The 18,624-nt window shown below is 40.1% G+C and overlaps 1 protein-coding gene across 2 annotated transcripts in view; it reads right to left on the bottom strand.

Annotated features, from left to right (window-relative positions):
• The window catches only part of Virma (vir like m6A methyltransferase associated), a 63,255-nt gene that overhangs the window by 27,811 nt on the left and 16,820 nt on the right, over nt 1-18,624 (bottom strand). For both annotated transcript variants that reach the window (XM_051160292.1, XM_051160285.1), the window contains exons 5-11: nt 18,183-18,351; nt 16,364-16,486; nt 15,231-15,503; nt 10,092-11,232; nt 5,117-5,605; nt 3,325-3,479; nt 1,853-1,935 (exon numbers count right to left, since the gene is read on the bottom strand). In XM_051160292.1, the coding sequence (XP_051016249.1) occupies nt 1,853-1,935; nt 3,325-3,479; nt 5,117-5,605; nt 10,092-11,232; nt 15,231-15,503; nt 16,364-16,486; nt 18,183-18,351 (2,433 nt within the window). The remainder of the gene's footprint in view (nt 1-1,852; nt 1,936-3,324; nt 3,480-5,116; nt 5,606-10,091; nt 11,233-15,230; nt 15,504-16,363; nt 16,487-18,182; nt 18,352-18,624) is intronic.

The raw sequence follows: 18,624 nt of genomic DNA, 5'->3' as shown, positions 1-18,624 counted from the left end.
TCTGCCTCAGCCACCCCACTGCTGAGATTACAAGCACGCACCACCATGCACAACTGAAAATTTTTAGTTATAGGACATAATTCAATTTCCTTTCTTTCCTTTGACCTCTTGGGTTTTTTTGAGACAGGATCTCATGTAGCCCAGGCTGCCTTGACTTACTATGTGGTAGAGTATGGCCTCAACTCCTGATCCTTCTGCTCTCACTTCTAGAGTAGACTCCTGTAACGCAGTCTCTAGAGCTAGTTAGACGTCTTGCTGTGTAAATACTTCAACTCGTCACTTTATAGTCACTACACACATCATCAGAAATCTCTCTACCATGTTCACATACACAGAGTACACAACCAATCTCAGTTTAAGAACATTAATTAACAATGAAAGAAAAAAACATAGGAAAGTTTCACATGCCATGTGCAACACTGGTAAGAACACAATGGCATCAAGGAGATAAAAATATTCCTAAGAGCCAGACAAGGTGGTGTACGCCTTTAATTCCAGAACTCAGGAGGCAGGGGCAGGGGCAGGTGGGCCAATTTCAGTGAGTTCCATGCCAGCCTGATCTACATAGTGAATTACACACCAGCAAGAGCTAGACAGTGAGACCCTGTCTATTCAAGAAACAAAACAAAACAAAAAACAAAAAACAAGAGTATGCTTGTTTTTGTTTTTTGAGACAGGGTTTCTTTGTGTAGCCTTGGATATCCTGGAACTCACTCTGTAGACCAGGCTGGCCTCAAACTCAGGGATCTGCCTGATTTCAAAGTAACCACAACAGACATAAATTACTTCAATAATATACTGCAACTGCAAAACAATGGGGCTTCCCCTCTCACATACAAAAGCACACAGCACTCATCTGCTAAACATAGGGAAGAAGATAATTCAGTCTATAGTAATGTAGCTTTAAATGTTAGTATGTGTGCCTTTGGCCCATCTTGCTATGCTGTACACTAGATCAAGTAAGAAGAGAAAAAGAAAAACACTGTCAAGATTAATGATGAATGAACTGATTTTTTTTCATTATGAAATATGAATACTATTTCAAATCATAGATTTTACAGACTTTAACTTAGAATTTCTTCTTCTTTTTTTTTTTTTTTTTTTTTTGGTTTGTTTGTTTTTCGAGACAGTGTCTCTCTGTGTAGCCTTGGCTGTCCTGGATCAACTTATAATTTCAATTACAGTTGTCACCATCCAAAATTAACAACAGAGAGGACTGGTCCATACATGAATTATCTGGAAGCAGTTATATCAAATTTCACCCAACTATTCTGAATTAAATTATTTCATTAGTTAAAATTAGAACACTATTAGCATATAACTTTAAAGATTTTTGTAGGACCTCGGAGATAGTTCAGCAAGTAAAAGTACTTTCTAAAAAGCTTGAGGTCTTGGGTTCTGTCTCTGGACTCCACATGGTGTAAGAAAGAAACAACTCCCACAAGCTGTCCTCTGACCTCCACACATGGAGTAGCAGGTAATTTAAACAGAGCATCATATACATGATTATTTACACCTATGTATAAAATATGATACTACAAAGTTAAAGAGATCAATCAAGGGTGCTGGAGAGTTGGCTCAGTGGTTAAGAGCACTTATTGCTGCACAGGACCCAGGTTCGATTCCCAGCACCCACATGGAGATGCACCACTCAAGCACCAGCACATGTGGTGAACAGATACAGATGAAGGCAAAACATGCGAACACATAAAATAACAAAAATACATCTAAAAAATAAAAAAGGAAATCAACCAGGGCTGTGATTTCTACATTATCTAGACAGTAACTTCAGTATTATCACTATGCATCATCACACTTTCGCAACAATCAAAGCCCTTTAACTTTTACTCACCTGTTTAACATATTCAATTAGATTTGGGATGCAGTTAATTTCAAATCTGAGGTTTTTCAGAGGTTCAAGCCATTTGCTAAGTTCTTAGAAACAAAAAGAATAATCTATAATATTTTTAAGGCAAGTCTTTGTAACAAAACTTTTCCCCTAAAGGAAAATATCACATATGCAACCATTTCAATCATCTAGATTTTACAAAAGGGTAAACTAATTCTTTTTTTTTTTTTTTTTTTTTTAAGCTAGGTCTCAGGCTATACCCCAAATCAGCCTGCGACGCATGCTCTTCCTGCCTCAGCCTCTCAAATGGTAGGATTATGGGCATGCGTCACCATATCCACCCTACGTATATAACTCTCTACATGTACTTTTTAAAGAGAATGGAGACCTACTATATTGATTCAAAACTTAGTGATACTAATTTTTCTGAGTTTTTTTAATGTTCAAATAATTATCTGTCTGCCTAATTAAAGTGAATTTATTCCAACAGTCAATGAAAACACTAAAACAAGATTTATAAATATTATAAACTAATATAATACAGCATTTATTTCCCTATCTTTACTTTTGCCAACAGAATCTAGCTATGAAGACACATTTTGTTGAACAGCCCTCCTTCCTTTAAAAAGAAATTTTACTTTTGTCTTTTGCGTGTGTGTGTGTGTGTGTGTGTGTGTCTGTGTTAGGTAAAACCTGGATTGTCGTGCGTGCCAGAGAAGTGTCTGAACATTGAGCTACATCACTAGCACGATTCTGTCAGTTTCTTATCTTGCCATTTTTAAATTAACTACTCCTAAAAGTAGTATAATGTGCTAATCAACAGTCGTCCTGTAAGTCAACCCACAACAGTGCAAACATCTAAGTACAGCAGTACACACAGAACCAGAACCAGACCCAAATGGACGCCTGCAATTTCTTCTGTCCGCTCACTGCTTGTCTATGCTGATTAGCTAGACCACTATTTTTCAGGAAAAGGAAGGCACTTTCATGCCTTTTCATTTATATTCTAAAATACTTTATGAAATCTTAAGTTTCATAAACTCTTTTCCTAAAAGGCAACTCGAGAAATTAAAAACGGGTTGACTCAGTGAGCCAGGTGCCTGCTGTGCAAAAAACCATGAGGCTCTCAGTTCAGACCTCCGATGCTCATGTGAAAGCCAGGCACGGGGTAAGGAGACATCACACAGCTGTAACACCAGCACTAGTGTGGCAGAGAGATGTGGCTCAGGGGCTTGCCGGCCAGCCAGTCTAGTTAAAATGGCAAGCTCCACATTCAGTGAGAGACCTTATCTCAAATAATAAAGTGGAGAGCAGTTGAGAAAGGTCTAGCCTCAAGACCTATACGTGCACACACATGCATGCAAACCCACACACACAGGAACATACATACAAACATGATACAGCAACAATTTCAAGAATTCAGCCTTTTCTCTTCACGTATCACAAATGTTAAAAAATAATTCCAGATACCATACCTTGCAACTTAGCATTATTTTCATCTGCTTTACAAAGCTTCAAGAGAGATGCTGCATGCTGTTCTAGCATCTGGACATCACTGGAAGACTGAACCACCACCAAAATAAGTATGCATGCATAATTATAAGCTACTGACTTCTTAGACTTGGAATCACTGAAATAAAATAAGGTTTTTAAATGTGGGGTATGAAAATACTTTTTCAGGAATACTTTTTAAACATTTTTATATGTTGTTTTAAAAAGATCAAGGAAATTTACAATTCAACATTATTGACATCACCTAACTTCTTGAAAATAATCAGATTTTACACTTCACATTCAATTCATCTGAAAAGCATCGTCCCTCAGTATCTATGGAGTACTGGTTCCAGGGCCCCTACAGATTGTAGAATCTATGGAGCCACCAATCCCTCATACAAAATGGCACAGTGTCACATAATGTGTGCATATCTTCCCATCTATTTAAAAATCAACTCCAGACTACTTGGGATACTTAACACAATGTAAATAGTACGTAAACAGATGTTGCATTGTATACAGAATAAAGACAAGAAAAGAAGCTTATACATGTTCAGTGCAGACAGTCTCACTCTATGATCCATGCTAGCCTAAAACTCACTGTGTAGCAAAGGATTTAAAGATGGCTTCAAATTCACAGTCCTCCTGCCTCAGCCATGTAAGTACTGAGATTACAGGCATGCACCTCCTTGCCAGGCTCAGGTGCACTTCTCCCTTGCTTTTTTTTTTTTTTTTTTTTTTTTTTTGCAATCTTGAGATAGGGTCTTGTTCTGTAGACCAAACTGCCCTCAACTTTACAGGCATGCTCCACCATGCTGAAGCAATCTCAACATTTTTGATTTGTTGTTAGTTGAATCTACAGAAACAGAACCCATAGGGAAGGAGAGACAACTCACAAAAACAAACTCATAAGCACTACAACAGAAAGCAAAATTAACAAGAACAAATGAACAATGAAATATTAACAAGCATATTTCATGAGCAATGAATACTGGAAAGTATACTTCATTGGTCTCCTTTAAAATCTTCATCTAACCTAGAAAAACAGCAGCAAATGTGATCTTCTACGTTCCTCATCAGTCTTCCATTACAGAATAAAGCTACACTACCAGGCAGAGAAGACTGTAGTTTGCCTTTCAGAATTACAAGGAGTGAACCAGTACCCCATCGTGAAGGCAAACCGCTAGCTGGATGTTACCGTTTTGTATGATACTATGATCATGCCACCCTGAACATGCCCAATCTTGTCTGTTTTTCATGACACAAGCAAGGAAGAGAGCGGGTCTCTCTTCTTGTATGCCAAGCTCCTCTGCCCTGTTGGGCAGCTCTTCCATATCACTCTCTTCCTCAATCCCTCCAATTCAATCAAACAATTGCAAAATGAGGAGTGTGGTGAAAGTGAAAGTGTGTGGGCACCAACGTAAGGTATGTACTTCTGGGCTCCAAGATTCCCTTTCACACAAGGCAGAGGGTTACTGCAGCTGCAACCTTTCTCAGCACCAGGTGGTAACTGAAGGAAGCTGGGCAAGTCCACCACATTGGTTACCAGCCACACTGCAGAAATTCCTGCTATTCTAATGTGTAATTATCAAGTTACATGTTATGAGAAAAGATACGTAGATATGTGTGTGTGTGTGTGTGTGTGTGTGTGTGTGTGTATCTTAAGGTATACATGCATACATGCCAAACAGACTTCTTTCATTAGGACACTAACCCATTAGCGATCTAGTTTTCTAATGTAATTGAGAGTTTAAGGAGTAAGTAGAAAATTACCCTAGGGCTTCTTTGGAATAGTACTCCATTAAAGTAATGAGACTTTGAAGGTTTTTGTCCAGGCTGAAAACATGGCCAACAGCCGATCTTCCCACAGGATTAAAAGTAATCAAGTAAAGATTGTGGAGGGTGCCCAGGAGATCTGAATGGTCAGTTTCTTCACTGGATGTACAATGCTGAAAATGGCTGAACAGCTCTGTAATGCACTGCAGAGTCTGAGTTGAGTCCTGCAGCCACAAGGCAAAGGCATCATCAACTCCATCAGACTGAAGGCCTTCCTCTTCATCTTGATCATAGAGGTGGCACAGAGCTCGGATCAACAAGTTTGTTGCTTCATATTCTGACATAAAAAAGAGAAGGCCTTTTTGTGACTGTGCAAGAAACTTTAAAACATCCTTTGTGGCTTGCAGTACACCAGGATGGGCACTTGTTACTGGAATTGACAGAAGCAAGGTAACCAACTCCAGGAAGTGATGACTGTGAAGATACCTGTAGAAGACAAGTGACATGTGTCAGGTAGGCACAAAGCATCTTCCTTTACTCAAAACACAGACTGGATAGAGTAAACATATGAACGGCTTTAACTATAGAAATAGCTATTAATTATTACAATGCGAGTGTACCAACTCTTTTCTGTGGCATCAAATAAAGTAAAAAATATTCAACAGATCCTGAAGAAATGACCAATGACAGGTTCGCACGCTCTGTTTTTCTTTTGTTTGTTTGTTTGTTGATTTTTCAAGACAGGGTTTCACCGTGTAGCCTTGGCTGTCCTGGACTCACTTTGTAGACCAGGCTGGCCTTGAACTCACAGAGATCCGCCTGCCTCTGCCTCCCAAGTGCTGGGATTAAAGGCATGCGCCACCATGCCCAGCCAGGTTTTCTCTTTTTTACTTCATCATGACTAATTCTGATTCTTGCTTCTAAACCACCTACCAAATGGTCCTATTTCACTACTTATAAAATACTAGTTTGTATTTAGAAAGAAAACAAGGCTGGATTCAGGGATGTCTCTCTTTTCCTTTATCTCTCATTCTTAGGTTTGAAGATAAGGGTTGAAAAGAAAGAAGGGGAATATAGAAATACATAGGGAGATAGAACAAAGAGTAGATTAGTGAATCTATTCAACTTAATGCCTCAATTGTCACTCACAAGGTTATTTTTAATTCACTGGTATAGAATTTTGTATATAGATGCAAAATAAGTGTAATTTTAGATACAATAGTATAGAATTCAAATGTAAGAGTATTCTTCACACATATTATACATATTTCTACTCTAATATGAGGTATTGTACCCATACAACTCCATTATAATACAAAGTTTACTTCCAGTACTTTGAAAGTGCTATTGCAGGCTGTTTAGAATAAATAAATTATACAAGTTAATTGTTAGTTGATCAAATCATGGACATATCAATTACTAGTCTATTTTTATCACAAGAATATACATCTTAGGTGCAAGAGATAAATACAAGTATAGAAAGATAGGGTAAAATAGGTAAGGTCTTCAAAAACCTTAGAGACATACAGCATATGGCATTTTCAAATGTTTTATTATTTTAAACATTCACTAACAATGAGACAGGTTAACTCCTGGCAACACCCAGCCTATCTCAAAAAGGATGATGAGCATCAAAGAACCTCCTTATGGAGATGGCTTCAAACATAGCAAACAAGCCACTGGGCAAAATGTCTTTGTTTCTACCACAGACAGAATTCTGCCTTAAAAAGGGCAAACTTGGATGCAGGCAAAGTCAATAGCCAAACTCTGCCAAGACAGGATAAGCCAAGTCCTCAATAGTTCCTACTTCACAAATATGTCTGTCAGATATATTGGGCCAGAAGGCTGAAGATGATGCTCCAATGTTATAGAGAGTTTTGGGTGACTGTTCATGTAGCAAACTGTCTCTGTCATCTTCTCATTTGGAAAGCTACTAACCTGCACTCCCGGTATACTCAGGTTAATCAATTTTATTCCTTCTCAAGTCTCTGATGGGGTTGAAGACCAGGTAGTTTAGTTTTACAATTAAGCTTAGTTGTTTAGGGGTTAGTATGTTTTTAGGTCTAGATAGATGTTTTAAGTTGATAATGATGAGATATGATATTGATTTACATTCAGAATTTTAGGCACACCAAGATAGAAAAGACGTTTTCTTCAAGGCTGTCAAATACAAATAGCCAAAACACTAAGAATGTAACATTTATATAATTCTTGATTGTGTCATGGTTCCTCTTGCTATAGGTAGTTTATTGTATAAACATGTAATAATATAAATGTATATGTAAAAATTTTTTAAAGTTTAATAAAAAAGAAAAAAACAAAACAAAACAAAACACCAGTCCCTGTGAATCAGTGTGCCCAGGGAACGTACTGTCTATACAGCACAGGGACATCTCGTGGACTTAGACTGTTACTGTAGGATGAGCTGGTATCACCACAGAAAAAAATCACAAAGTATAAATTGCAGCATATAAGTAGTTACTACTAAATATCAGGTTTTTGGGCTTTTTGGTTTTTTGTTTTTCCAGAATACCAAATGTAAGAACTATTCCTTTTTTAGTTTGAGTCAGGGTCTCAGGTTAGTCTCAAACTAACTATGTAGCCCAGTTTAACTTCAAATTCATGGCAATCCTTCTGCCTCCGCCCTACCAAGTGATGGGATTACTGGAGTCAGCTACCAGGCTCTGGCTTCAAAACTGTTTCTTTTTTTAATATTTTGCATGTGTGTGTGTGTTCGTGCACACACGCGCACATGCATGTATAGATCAGAGGACAATCTAAAAGCTCTGATTCTCTCCATTAGTGTGCATGCATGCGTGTAGATCAGGGGACAACCTGAGAAAGCTGGTTCTCTTGTTCCATTATGTGGGTTCTGGGTATCAAACTGAGGACTCCAGGCTTAGTGGCAAGTCCCTTTACTTACTGAGCCATCTTACCAGCCCTAAAGATTTGACCTGAAGTAGCCAGCACCATGAGATCCCCTGTGAGATGGGAGTTACTGGCCTCTATAAATATGGGTGCTGGGAATCACACTGGTTCTCTGCAAGGGCAATATGTGCTATTAAACACTGAGGCAGCTCTCCAGCCCCTAGTATATATAATTTTAGGAGGAGAGAAGTTAGAATGTACCCACTACTACAGAACAGACATAATAAATGTTACTGACAACTGTGGTTTTTGTTTTTGTTTTCAAACAGGGTAAGGCACTATAAATCTAGGCTGGACTGGCACTATGTAGGCAAGGTTGGTCTCAAACATGTGGCAATCCTCCTGCCTTTGCTTTATGAATGCTAGAATTATAATGTGCCACCATGCCTAGCTAAGCTCTTCTAAAATCAGTTTTTTTTTTTAGAAATGAAGCTTAAACAGTTTCAGGAAAAAATAGTTTTTCCCAAAAATTTTGAAATGGGAAGAAATTTCACAAAGATTAGCTTAATGTACATTTGTTAACTTTGACTTACAAAAAGTATTTTACTTTCTTAAGTTTGAAAGTCTAACACTTTGCACATGTAGTCACTACACATGGTAACAGAACAACTTCTGTAAACTCCTATTAAAGTATTACTAATAAGTAGATGAAAGGTCAGAATTTACACTTACCAAAAACTAAACTTGACTTTAAATTTTTAGGATTAATTTTCACTTTATCTGCAAGGGTTTTTTGCCTGCATGTATGTGTCTATGCACCATGTGTGAACAGTGCCCACACAGTCTAGACCCTCTGGAACTGGAGTTGCTGACGGTTATAAGCCACCATGTGAGTGCTGGAAACCAAACTCAAGAAGAGGACAAGTCCTATTAACCACTGAGCCATAGCTTCAGGCCCTAAAAATAAATCCTTTAATCCTTTCACTGCTTGAACTGGGGCTTCCAGAATATTCTTACAATGTTTGTAACAATTGTTCACAAATATCACAGTATTCATAATAAATACCCTCTAGCCAGACAGTGGTGGCCTTTAATCCCAGCACTTGGGAGGCAGAGGCAGATGGATTGCTGTGAGTTCGAGGCCAGCCTGGTCTACAAAGGGAGTCCAGGACAACCAACGCTACACAAAGAAACCCTGTCTCAAAAAAAAAAAAAAAAAAAAAAAATAGAGTTACCAGTAACCAGGGCCTCAATTCCCTTGGTATCTAACTCCAATATTACAAAAGCAATGACATTTGCATACTCACATATTTTCTACTCTTCTGCCGAAGTCTCCCATTTGAAAACCAGACTGTTTTTTTGGCAGGGTCTCACAAAGTAGGACTGGCTGGCCTGGAACTTCCTATGGAGACCAGGCTAGCTTTGAACTTACAGAGCTCCAACTACCTGCCTCCCAAGTGCTGAGACTAAAGGCACATACCACCACACCTGGCACACGTCTTTAAACCTCACCTCCTAGCACACCCTGTTCCAGTAACTGAGCACTTCCTCCCACACTGTACACATCTCCCTCCTTACTGAGTTTTAAACTGTCACTCTTCCCACTGTGCTTGCCCATTCCAGAAAAATGAAATAAAAATCTTCCTTTTTGTCCATGACACAACTTTCTGGCTGTTGTCTTATCCCCTCTCTTTTTACTTTAAAAAACAAGTTCTCACATAGCCCAGGCTGGCCTCAAACTCACTACACAGCCAAGGATGACATAATGCTTGTGATCTTTGGGCTCCCACTTCCCGAGGCTTCTGCAAGCCACACAAGCACCTACTGAGCTCCATCCCCAGGCCCTGCACCCTCACTGCTTACTTGCTTTTGTTGTCACCTCTCTGAGAATGCTTTCCTATCCTGCTCCTCAGCTCCTCCATATTTCATCTCCTACTGTTACAGGTAAAAACTACTCAACCAAAGTTCTAACCCCATTCTGCACTCCAGAACTCACTACATTACTTCCCATGCCTATTTTCTCAACCTCTCGGGTATACTTGGCTAAAGAAACCATTCACTGCTCTCGACCCTTTTTTCTCCAATGACTTATGAAATGTCTTACCTAAAGAGAACAGGGTACGGGTCATCCCTCTCCGGAGGTCCAGTAATCCGTGCTATTGTTGGGAAAGACTTTACAGGCGGTTGGATCATTGTATGAGGTGCAGTTTCCATTAAATGAAAAACCTCCTCTAAGAGATTAATAAGCTTTTCTATTTCACCTTCACTTATATTTGAGGATTCCAAAAGATCCATGTCCATAGATGCTTCTACTTCATTCTCATAATCTGGGTTTGCTCTCTCCAGTCCAGCATCTGTGTCATGATCAGGTTCACTGTGGTTAGAAACAGACGACGTCTTCTCTGCTATGTGGTCACCAAGTCTTTTAATCTCTGACAAGATTTCATAGAAATGGCATTTTTGAAGAATAGCTGAGCCAGCAGTGACAACCCTCACAGTCTGATCTAGCAGTATGAGCTCTAGAAGTTTTTGATAGCCACTCTTCTCACTCTGCGTTCCTCTTAAAAATGCCTCCATGCCTTCTGTCATGCTAATGACACTGTCCAAAGCTTTAAAAGCGTTTAACTTAAGGGAAGATGACACATGATCAGCAAATAGGAGATCAAACAATACACTGATCACTCCTGCTTGTAGCAACTCTGTGACTCCAGGAGCCCCACATTCTGCTAATGAGGACACAAGCTTGGTTCCAGCTTTCAGCTGCCGGACATTTAAGGCTATGGGCTGGCGAAAGGCTACTTGTAAATTTAAAGCTTGCATTGTCCAGTCTACCAACTGGCCAAGGGAGTCTTGTTTTGTGTTTTTCAACTGCAAATAGCTCAATCCTTTTATAATTAAACTTGGAATTTCTTCCAGAGCGGTTACCCATTTTGCACCCCTATCTTCATGGTACAGATCTAGCAGTTCAGTTAACTTCACTGAAGCCTCTATTGCTCCTGAATTTTCTTTATCTGGACCCTGATCCTTCATTCTATTGATTTCAATTTCAAATGTAGTTTTGTAGGGGCAGCTGAAATACAGGAGTGGCACCAGCTCCCGGTCATACGGGTCGTACGTCATAGGAGGGACAGACGCCAGGTCTTCTGGAGTGTATTCAACATCGAAGTTTGGGTACTTAAAAGTTTCACGTTCCAAGTCAGCAATTCCATCTTCATCACTAGAGATCTGCTCGTAACCATCATCCCCTGAAAAACATTTAAACAGTACTTAGGCACCACATCACTCTTATTTACTGTGTGAACACTGATTGATCAATAACCTTGTTTCATGGTAAACCAAGCATTCTCAATGACTGATGTCCTACTTTAAAAAAAAAATCAACTTCTGCTCCTACCTACTCATAACAAGAATTGACAATATTTAAAATTTGTGATAGAATAATGATGGATAAGCTTACTAACTAATTTCTCCATTATGCCTGTTGAGCGTTATAATTAATTCTGTGATGACACTTTTTCCTTACAGAAATAAAAATAGACAAAATAACAAAAATCTCTCTCTTTGAAGGGAAGTTCTGAGATACTTAAATTTTTAAATTACTTTTAATTTTTCATCAATCTATGTATGGCTATGTGCACTTCAGTGCCCGAGGAGGCCACATGTGTCAGATGCTCCTGGCAAATCTGAGCTGCCCAGTGGGGATTCTGGGAACCAAACCTGGGTCCTTACAAGAGCAATTCATGCTCTTAATCACTGAGCCCTCTCCCCAGCCTCTTCAGAGATTTTTAAAAATAAACTTACTATTTACTCATTTATTTATGTGGGTTGGGGGACATGTGTCACAGCACATGTGTGCAGATCAGAGGACAACCAACACGAGGCAGTCCTCTCCTTCACCATGTGGGTCTTGGGGATGGAACTCGGGTCATCAATTTCGGTAGCCCAAAACTTAATTTAATTCTACTTAATTATTTATATCTATTTATTTGAGACAATATCTCATTATTAGACCAGGCTGACCTAGAATTCAGAAAGATCTGTCTGCCTCTGCTTTCTGGGTACTGGGATTAAAGCTGCATGCTACCATGCCCAGTTAGAGGTTTTGGTTTGGTTTGGTTGTAGTTTTTCAAGACAGGGTTTTTCTGTGTAGCCTTGGCTGTCGTCCTGTTTGGTAGACCAGGATGGCCTCTAATTCACAGAGATCCACCTGCCTCTGCCTTCCAAGTGGTAAGCATGCACCACCACACCTTGCTCCAAGGTTATTTTTAAGATTAAAAAAAAAAAAAAATAGTGCATGCCCTGTGATCTCGGGAAGGCAGAGGCAGACAGATCTAAGTTAGAAGTCAACCTGGGCCACAAAGGGAGTCCAAGACAGCAAGGCTACACAGAGAGGGGGTCAAAAAAATGGTAAAGATAAGTAAAACAGCCAGGTGTGGTGGTGCACACCTTTAATCCCAGCACTTGAGAGGTAGAGGCAGGCAGATCACTGTGAGTTTGAGACCAACCTGGTCTACAACGGGAGTCCAGGACAGCCAAGGCTACAGAGAAACCCTGTCTCAGAAAAAAAACAACAAAAGATACATAAGACTATTACAAACCAGGCATGGTACTCAGTGCCTGTAATCCTAGGCCTCAAAGGCAAGAGAGCTGCAGTGAGTACCACGCCAGCTTAGGCTACACATCAGCACTCCATCACAGGGCTGGAGATGTGGCTCAAAGGTTAGGAATACTTGCTGGTCTTCCAAAGGGCCCAAGTCCCATTCCAGTGCCCACAGGGTGGCTCACAACCATTCAGCTCCAAGGGATCTGATGCCTTCTGTTCTCTGTGGACACTGTAGCATGTGGTACATAAACATGCACGCAGGCAAAACAACTGTACACACAAGATATAAATAAATAAATAAATAAATGACAATCCCAAAAAAGGGGGACAAGGAGACTGAGGAGATGGCTCAGTTGGTACAGTGTCTGGCACTCAAGCATAAGAATCTGGGTTCTGATACCCAGCACCACGAAAAACACCAAAGATGGGGAAATGGTCCCATGGTTATATAAGCATGAACACCAGAGTCCGGGGACCTAGGACCCATATAAATGTTACGGTGCAGTGACATGCATCTGTAACCCCAACACTGAAGGTAAGGGAAGTAGAGACAAGCGGATCTCGGGGGTAGCTAGCCAGCTAGCCTAGCCAAAACAATGAGCTCCAGGTTCACTCAGAGACCATGTTTTCAAAAATAAGGAAAAAAATAAAAAGACACTTCCGGCTTCCATATGCACATTCGAATACAGACAGACAGACAGACAGGCTAGAGAAGATGGGTCAGTAGGTAAAGTATTTCCATTCAAGCCTCAGAACCTGAGTTCTGAATAAACCCCAGAACCTACCTAAGGCTGGACCTCAGTGCTCCTTTATCAAGATGGGACAGAAGAGCATACCTGAAGCTTGCAGCCCAGGTGGCCTGGAGTGAGGAGTCGTGAATGGTAAGAGCCCTGTCTCAAAGTAGAAGACAAGGACTGACACCTAAGCTTGTCCTATGAGCAGTTCACATATGCCTATTCTCAAAACACAACAAATATACATGCATGCAAACATAAAAAAAGGAAAGAGAATAGTGTAATCACAAGATCAAGCCTTTCAGGAAAACATATTGTAGGGGACTGAAGAAATGTTCATCTATCTTTTCCAGAGGACCAGAGTTCAATTCCCAGCACCCACATCAGAGGGCTCACGACCACCTAGCTCCAGGGCATCCAATGCCTTCTTCTGGCCTCTTCAAGAACCTGTACTCACTTGAACTTGCCCATACAGAGACACAGATCTACACAGAATTAAAAATATTTAGCTGGGCATGGTGTCATACCTCTTTAACCCCAACACTCAGGATACCCAGGCAGGTGGATCTCTCTGAGTTCGAGGCCAGCCTGGTCTACAGAGTGAGTTCTAGGACAGCCAGGACTACATAAAGAAACCCTATCTTGAAAAAAAAAGTCTCTTTTGTTAATCACAAAACTAAAGACTAAGACATTGGTACACCTTATCGCCTAGCAATACTATTGCCTACCCATTAAAGAGTAAAAATGTGTAAAAATTGCTGAAAAAATAAAATGTTTCCAGAAAATTACTTGTCCTCTCTTGACAGTTCTTTGCTTAGCCTTAGCAACACACTCATGAAAGGATGAGTCTCTGGGAATCTGACTCTCCAACAAGCCAGATACAAGTAGGTCAGTTAACCTGCTCATCCTTGCCTTCTCTGACAAGTTGTCCTGCGTAAGAAAACTGATGTGTAAATCTAACTATATGCCAGCCATACACACAAAATCTAAACATGATTACCTGGCAATCTTGGAATGGAGGAAACTAAAAAAAAGTATCACTTAGAATTAAACTATGTGTCTGTCTTACAAAAATAGTGGGGGTTAGGGCTGTTTTAGAATTACTATGTATTTGTGAGCTCATAAATGCCTGCAATGATCCAGCTCATAAACGGCCCTGCAATTAATTCCACAACAACCTTCACTGTTTTTTTAAAGTCAAGGCAAATTGTCACTTTTCGTGTTTAGTATTGCATGTCATTTCTTGGCAAATTAAGAATTTTTAAAGACATTTTTGTCAATTGACTAAAACTAAAACCTAAAACCAAAGAATTGCACCATTCAGCCGCTGTACTTCTAACTGAGCCACCCAGAAGACAGGCTTGTAAAACTATCACAGCATCTTGTTAAAGTATCTGCGTGGCATGTACCGTTAGAAAGTTGGCCTATTTTTAGACCCTGCTTCCCTGGCTAATGCTGATGGTACCAAGCAGCAACTCAATCTGTAAGCCAAGTAAAGCCGCTCCCCAGGGAGATGACAGTCAGGCACTTCTGGCTAGTTAAAAAGAGGAGGTTAACACCATCACAAAAATAAGTGTTGACAGAGAACGACAGACAGAAGAGACCTCATTTGCTATCACGTCTTGATGGCAAACTACATGACCCCTTAGAGCTCTTCCGATCCATTGTTGTTGTTTTACTTTTTTGAGACAAGGGTTTCTCTGTGTAGCCTTGGCTGCCGGACTCGCTTTGTAGACCAGGCTGGCCTTGAACTCACAAAGATCCACCTGCCTCTGCCTCCTGAGTGCTGCCACCACACCCGGTTCTTCCAGCTGATTTAGTGCTGTTATAAACTTTATGATGCTCAAAGAACACGTAATTAGTCTCTAGTAGTTAAAATCAAGAAGTCCTAGCTAACATTACCTACCTTCGCCTTCTTCATCCTCATCACCTTCTTCCTCTTCCTCTTCCTCATCATCATCAGGAATACTGTCTACTGTATGGCAGTCATCCTCATCTTCATCCTCTTCTTCCTCTACATCCACATCATCTTCATCTTCTTCTCCCTCTTCCTGCTGTTCCTCTTCTACTTCCCCCTCATCAGAATACTGACCTTCCTGGGGGACAGAATTCCGATCGGGAGAAATGGGCTCAAAGTAATCTTCTCTATGAGGAACATCCTCTTCTTTGTCACCAGACACTGAAAAAAGGAGATTTAAAGCAGATTATTCAATGGTTTAACTAGCACAAGGCAGCAGGACTGGAGCCTACAGCCACATAGCACATGTTCAATAATTTAGCTCACAAATGCTGATTTTTAAAATATGGTAGATTAATAACTTAAAATTGTTAAGGTGACGTATGTGTCTAATTCTAGCACTTGGGAAGTAGAAGCAGAAAGATCAACAGTTCAAGGCCAGTCTCAGCTCCATAGTAAATCTGAGGCCAGCCTAAACTAGAAACCCTGATCCAAAATAAAAATAGTCCCACTCATAGCATTCACTATAACTTCTTGTACTGACAATTAATTAAAGTATACTAATTTATAGTATTTTATGCTCTGTAGTATATGCAAAATGTTTCTTTTCATTAAGCTGAATTGTTTTTACCAATACACACTACTTATTTTTAACTGCTCTATTCTAAATATACTATATATACTATATATATATGCTATATACTATATACGGTTTTCAAAGCACCACTGGTATAGCTTCAAATTAACTAACATTTTTATCTAACAAGCTACTCTGCCAGTAGGAAAAACACAAAGAATATATGGCAGGATGAGGGAGCTTGGAGACAGCAATCATCAAGACTTGATCACCTTATGTTTTTCTTGAATTAATAAGCACCAACTGAGTACCTCCTTAAATCCCCAGTACTCAGGAGGCTGAGGCAGGCAGATTTCTGTGAGTTCGAGGCCAGCTTGGTCTACAAAGTGAGTCCAGGATAGCCAAGGCTACACAGAGAAACCCTATCTCCAAAAATTAGAAGAAACAAGAAGCAGCACCCTGTATGACTAGTGGGTGGGAGGAGACCCTAGCACAGACTCTACACCTGGCAAAGACATAGGATCATCTTCATCATCATCAGGTGGAGGAGGTCCTGGAGGAGTTCGTGGTCCCCGTGGCTGGGGTCGTGGAGGACTTCCATTAAACTGGTCTTCTTTCTCACCATCAGCTATAGATGGGAAACAAAACGTTTAAATTATTAAAGTATACTGAGAATTCACAAAAAAAAAAAAATGTTTTTATCATCTGAACTTATCCTCAGAACTGAGTAAGAATATAAACTTTTCCTGCCTGGAGACGTAATAAAAATTTTGCTGATTGACCTAGAAATCTAGAAATTCTAACTGTCCACACACCAAATTATGACATAGTCTAGGACAGTCTAGGACAATACCCTAGAAACATAACGACTTATTTTCAGACAGGAAAGTATAGATAAATGTTCTACTTCACTTTAATAGGCAAAAAGTAGAAACTACTCAAATGTCTTTCAACAGATGAAGGGTTAAAAAAAAACTGCTATGAGCTGGATGAAAAATAACAAAGCACATGCTCAGACAGCACACAGTCCTGGGTTTGAACCACAGCACCTCTAAACCCAGTAAGCGCAATATACTCAACACAAATACAACATGCACGCACGCGCGCGCGCGCACACACACACACACACCACTTACACACACACAAATACACACATGCAACTCTGATATGGTTAAAGCAACAAATGTAAATAAAGCATATTCCTTTCTCTCCAAGAACTCACAATCTGGTAAAGAGGAAAACGGAAAAAGGAAAGAAAGTTTTAGCCATGCATAGTTTAGCCACACGCCTTTGATCCCAGCACTCAGGGAGGCAGAGGCAGGTGGATCTCTGTGAGTTCAAGGCTAGCCTGGTCTACAAAGGGAGTCCAAGATAGCCAAGGCTACACGAAGAAATTCTACCAAAAAAAGAAAGAAAGAAAAGAAAAGAAAGAAAAAGAAAAAGAATGTTTTACCAGTTCAGAAGAATAAAGAGTATTAAGAAAAAGAAAGAGTAATGTAAAAGACTAAATGGGCTTAGCAGATAAGATGTAAGAAAAAAGAGAACAGGCACCTGTAATCCCAGCACTCAGGAGGCTGAGGAGGCAGGAATATCTCAAGTTCTAGCAGCCCTAGGCTATAGTGAGAGAAGCTTGAACTACATAGTGAGACCCGGTCTCAAAAACACAAGACAAAAAAAAGAAGAAGAAGAAAAAAAGACTGAAAGAGAAGAAAATACAGTGTGAAGCCACCACCATCAAAAATAATTAAAAACACCTAAGTGCAGTCTCTTCACAATTTATCCCAGAGGCTACTTATTTCAACGCCTTATAGCAATCAGCACTGCAGTGTAGTGAGGACATGCTGGAGAAATGAGCCAAGCTGTCTGGATAAGGAAGGAAAGTCACTCAAGGTCTTTACTGTTCTTGTTTCTATTTAATGAGCACAAAAGTCTCAAATAAGAAAGAAAGGAAGGGGGAAAGGACAGAAAAAATGAAGATAGAAAAAGAAAGCCACCCAGCGTTGAGAGTATTTAAAATCTCTCCAGGACCAGGTGTGGTGGCACACACGTACAGTCTAAGCACTCAAGCAGGCAGAGCTCTGGGAGTTCTAAACCAGCCAACGCTGTATACTAAGACTGCATCTGAAAAGCAGGCAAACAAAGCAAGCTAGCTACCTAGCTCTTCAGAAAAACAGATGAAGAAACTAAAAATAAACTCTTACTAACAAATATGTCAGATCTTATACAAGGTTAGAGGAAAAAGTAGAAACACTCTTTAGATCAGCTTTTCTTGCTGTAAGAGAACCCACAGCAGTTTCACCGGGACAGCACACTTAGCTTCTCACCATGTTTTGGATTCCTTTTCAAAGTTGGCTGTGGCTGGGGAGGAGGTGGAGGCGGAGGGGGAGGTGGTGGAGAGTCTCTGTCGTGGCTTATCACTCTATCTACCGATCCATATATTGCCAGGGTCAGACAGTTGTACCAGCCTCTTAGCACCAGACCATCAGTATTTACCTGATTTTTAGGATGGTGAAAGATCTCACATTAATGTTTTAATATTCCAAAAGCAAAATTATATTAAATCAGTTTACGGTTCAGCTAAAGTCTTTAAAAACAATGCTGAAGGAACTGGAGGCTTAGTAGTTAAAGAGTGTTTGCAGCTCTTCTGAAAGACCTAAGTTGGGTTGCCATCACCCACATTAAGAGGCTCATAACTACTAGTAACTCTCGCTTCTGGGGGGTCCGGTGCCTCCTTCTGGTCCCTACAGGCATCACACTTAAGCTTCA

Source organism: Acomys russatus, chromosome 2, assembly GCF_903995435.1.
Source record: "Acomys russatus chromosome 2, mAcoRus1.1, whole genome shotgun sequence".
In the NCBI taxonomy this organism is placed as follows: Eukaryota; Metazoa; Chordata; class Mammalia; order Rodentia; family Muridae; genus Acomys; species Acomys russatus.
Note: the sequence above shows the minus strand (reverse complement) of the source record. Positions and strands in the feature narration are given on the sequence as shown.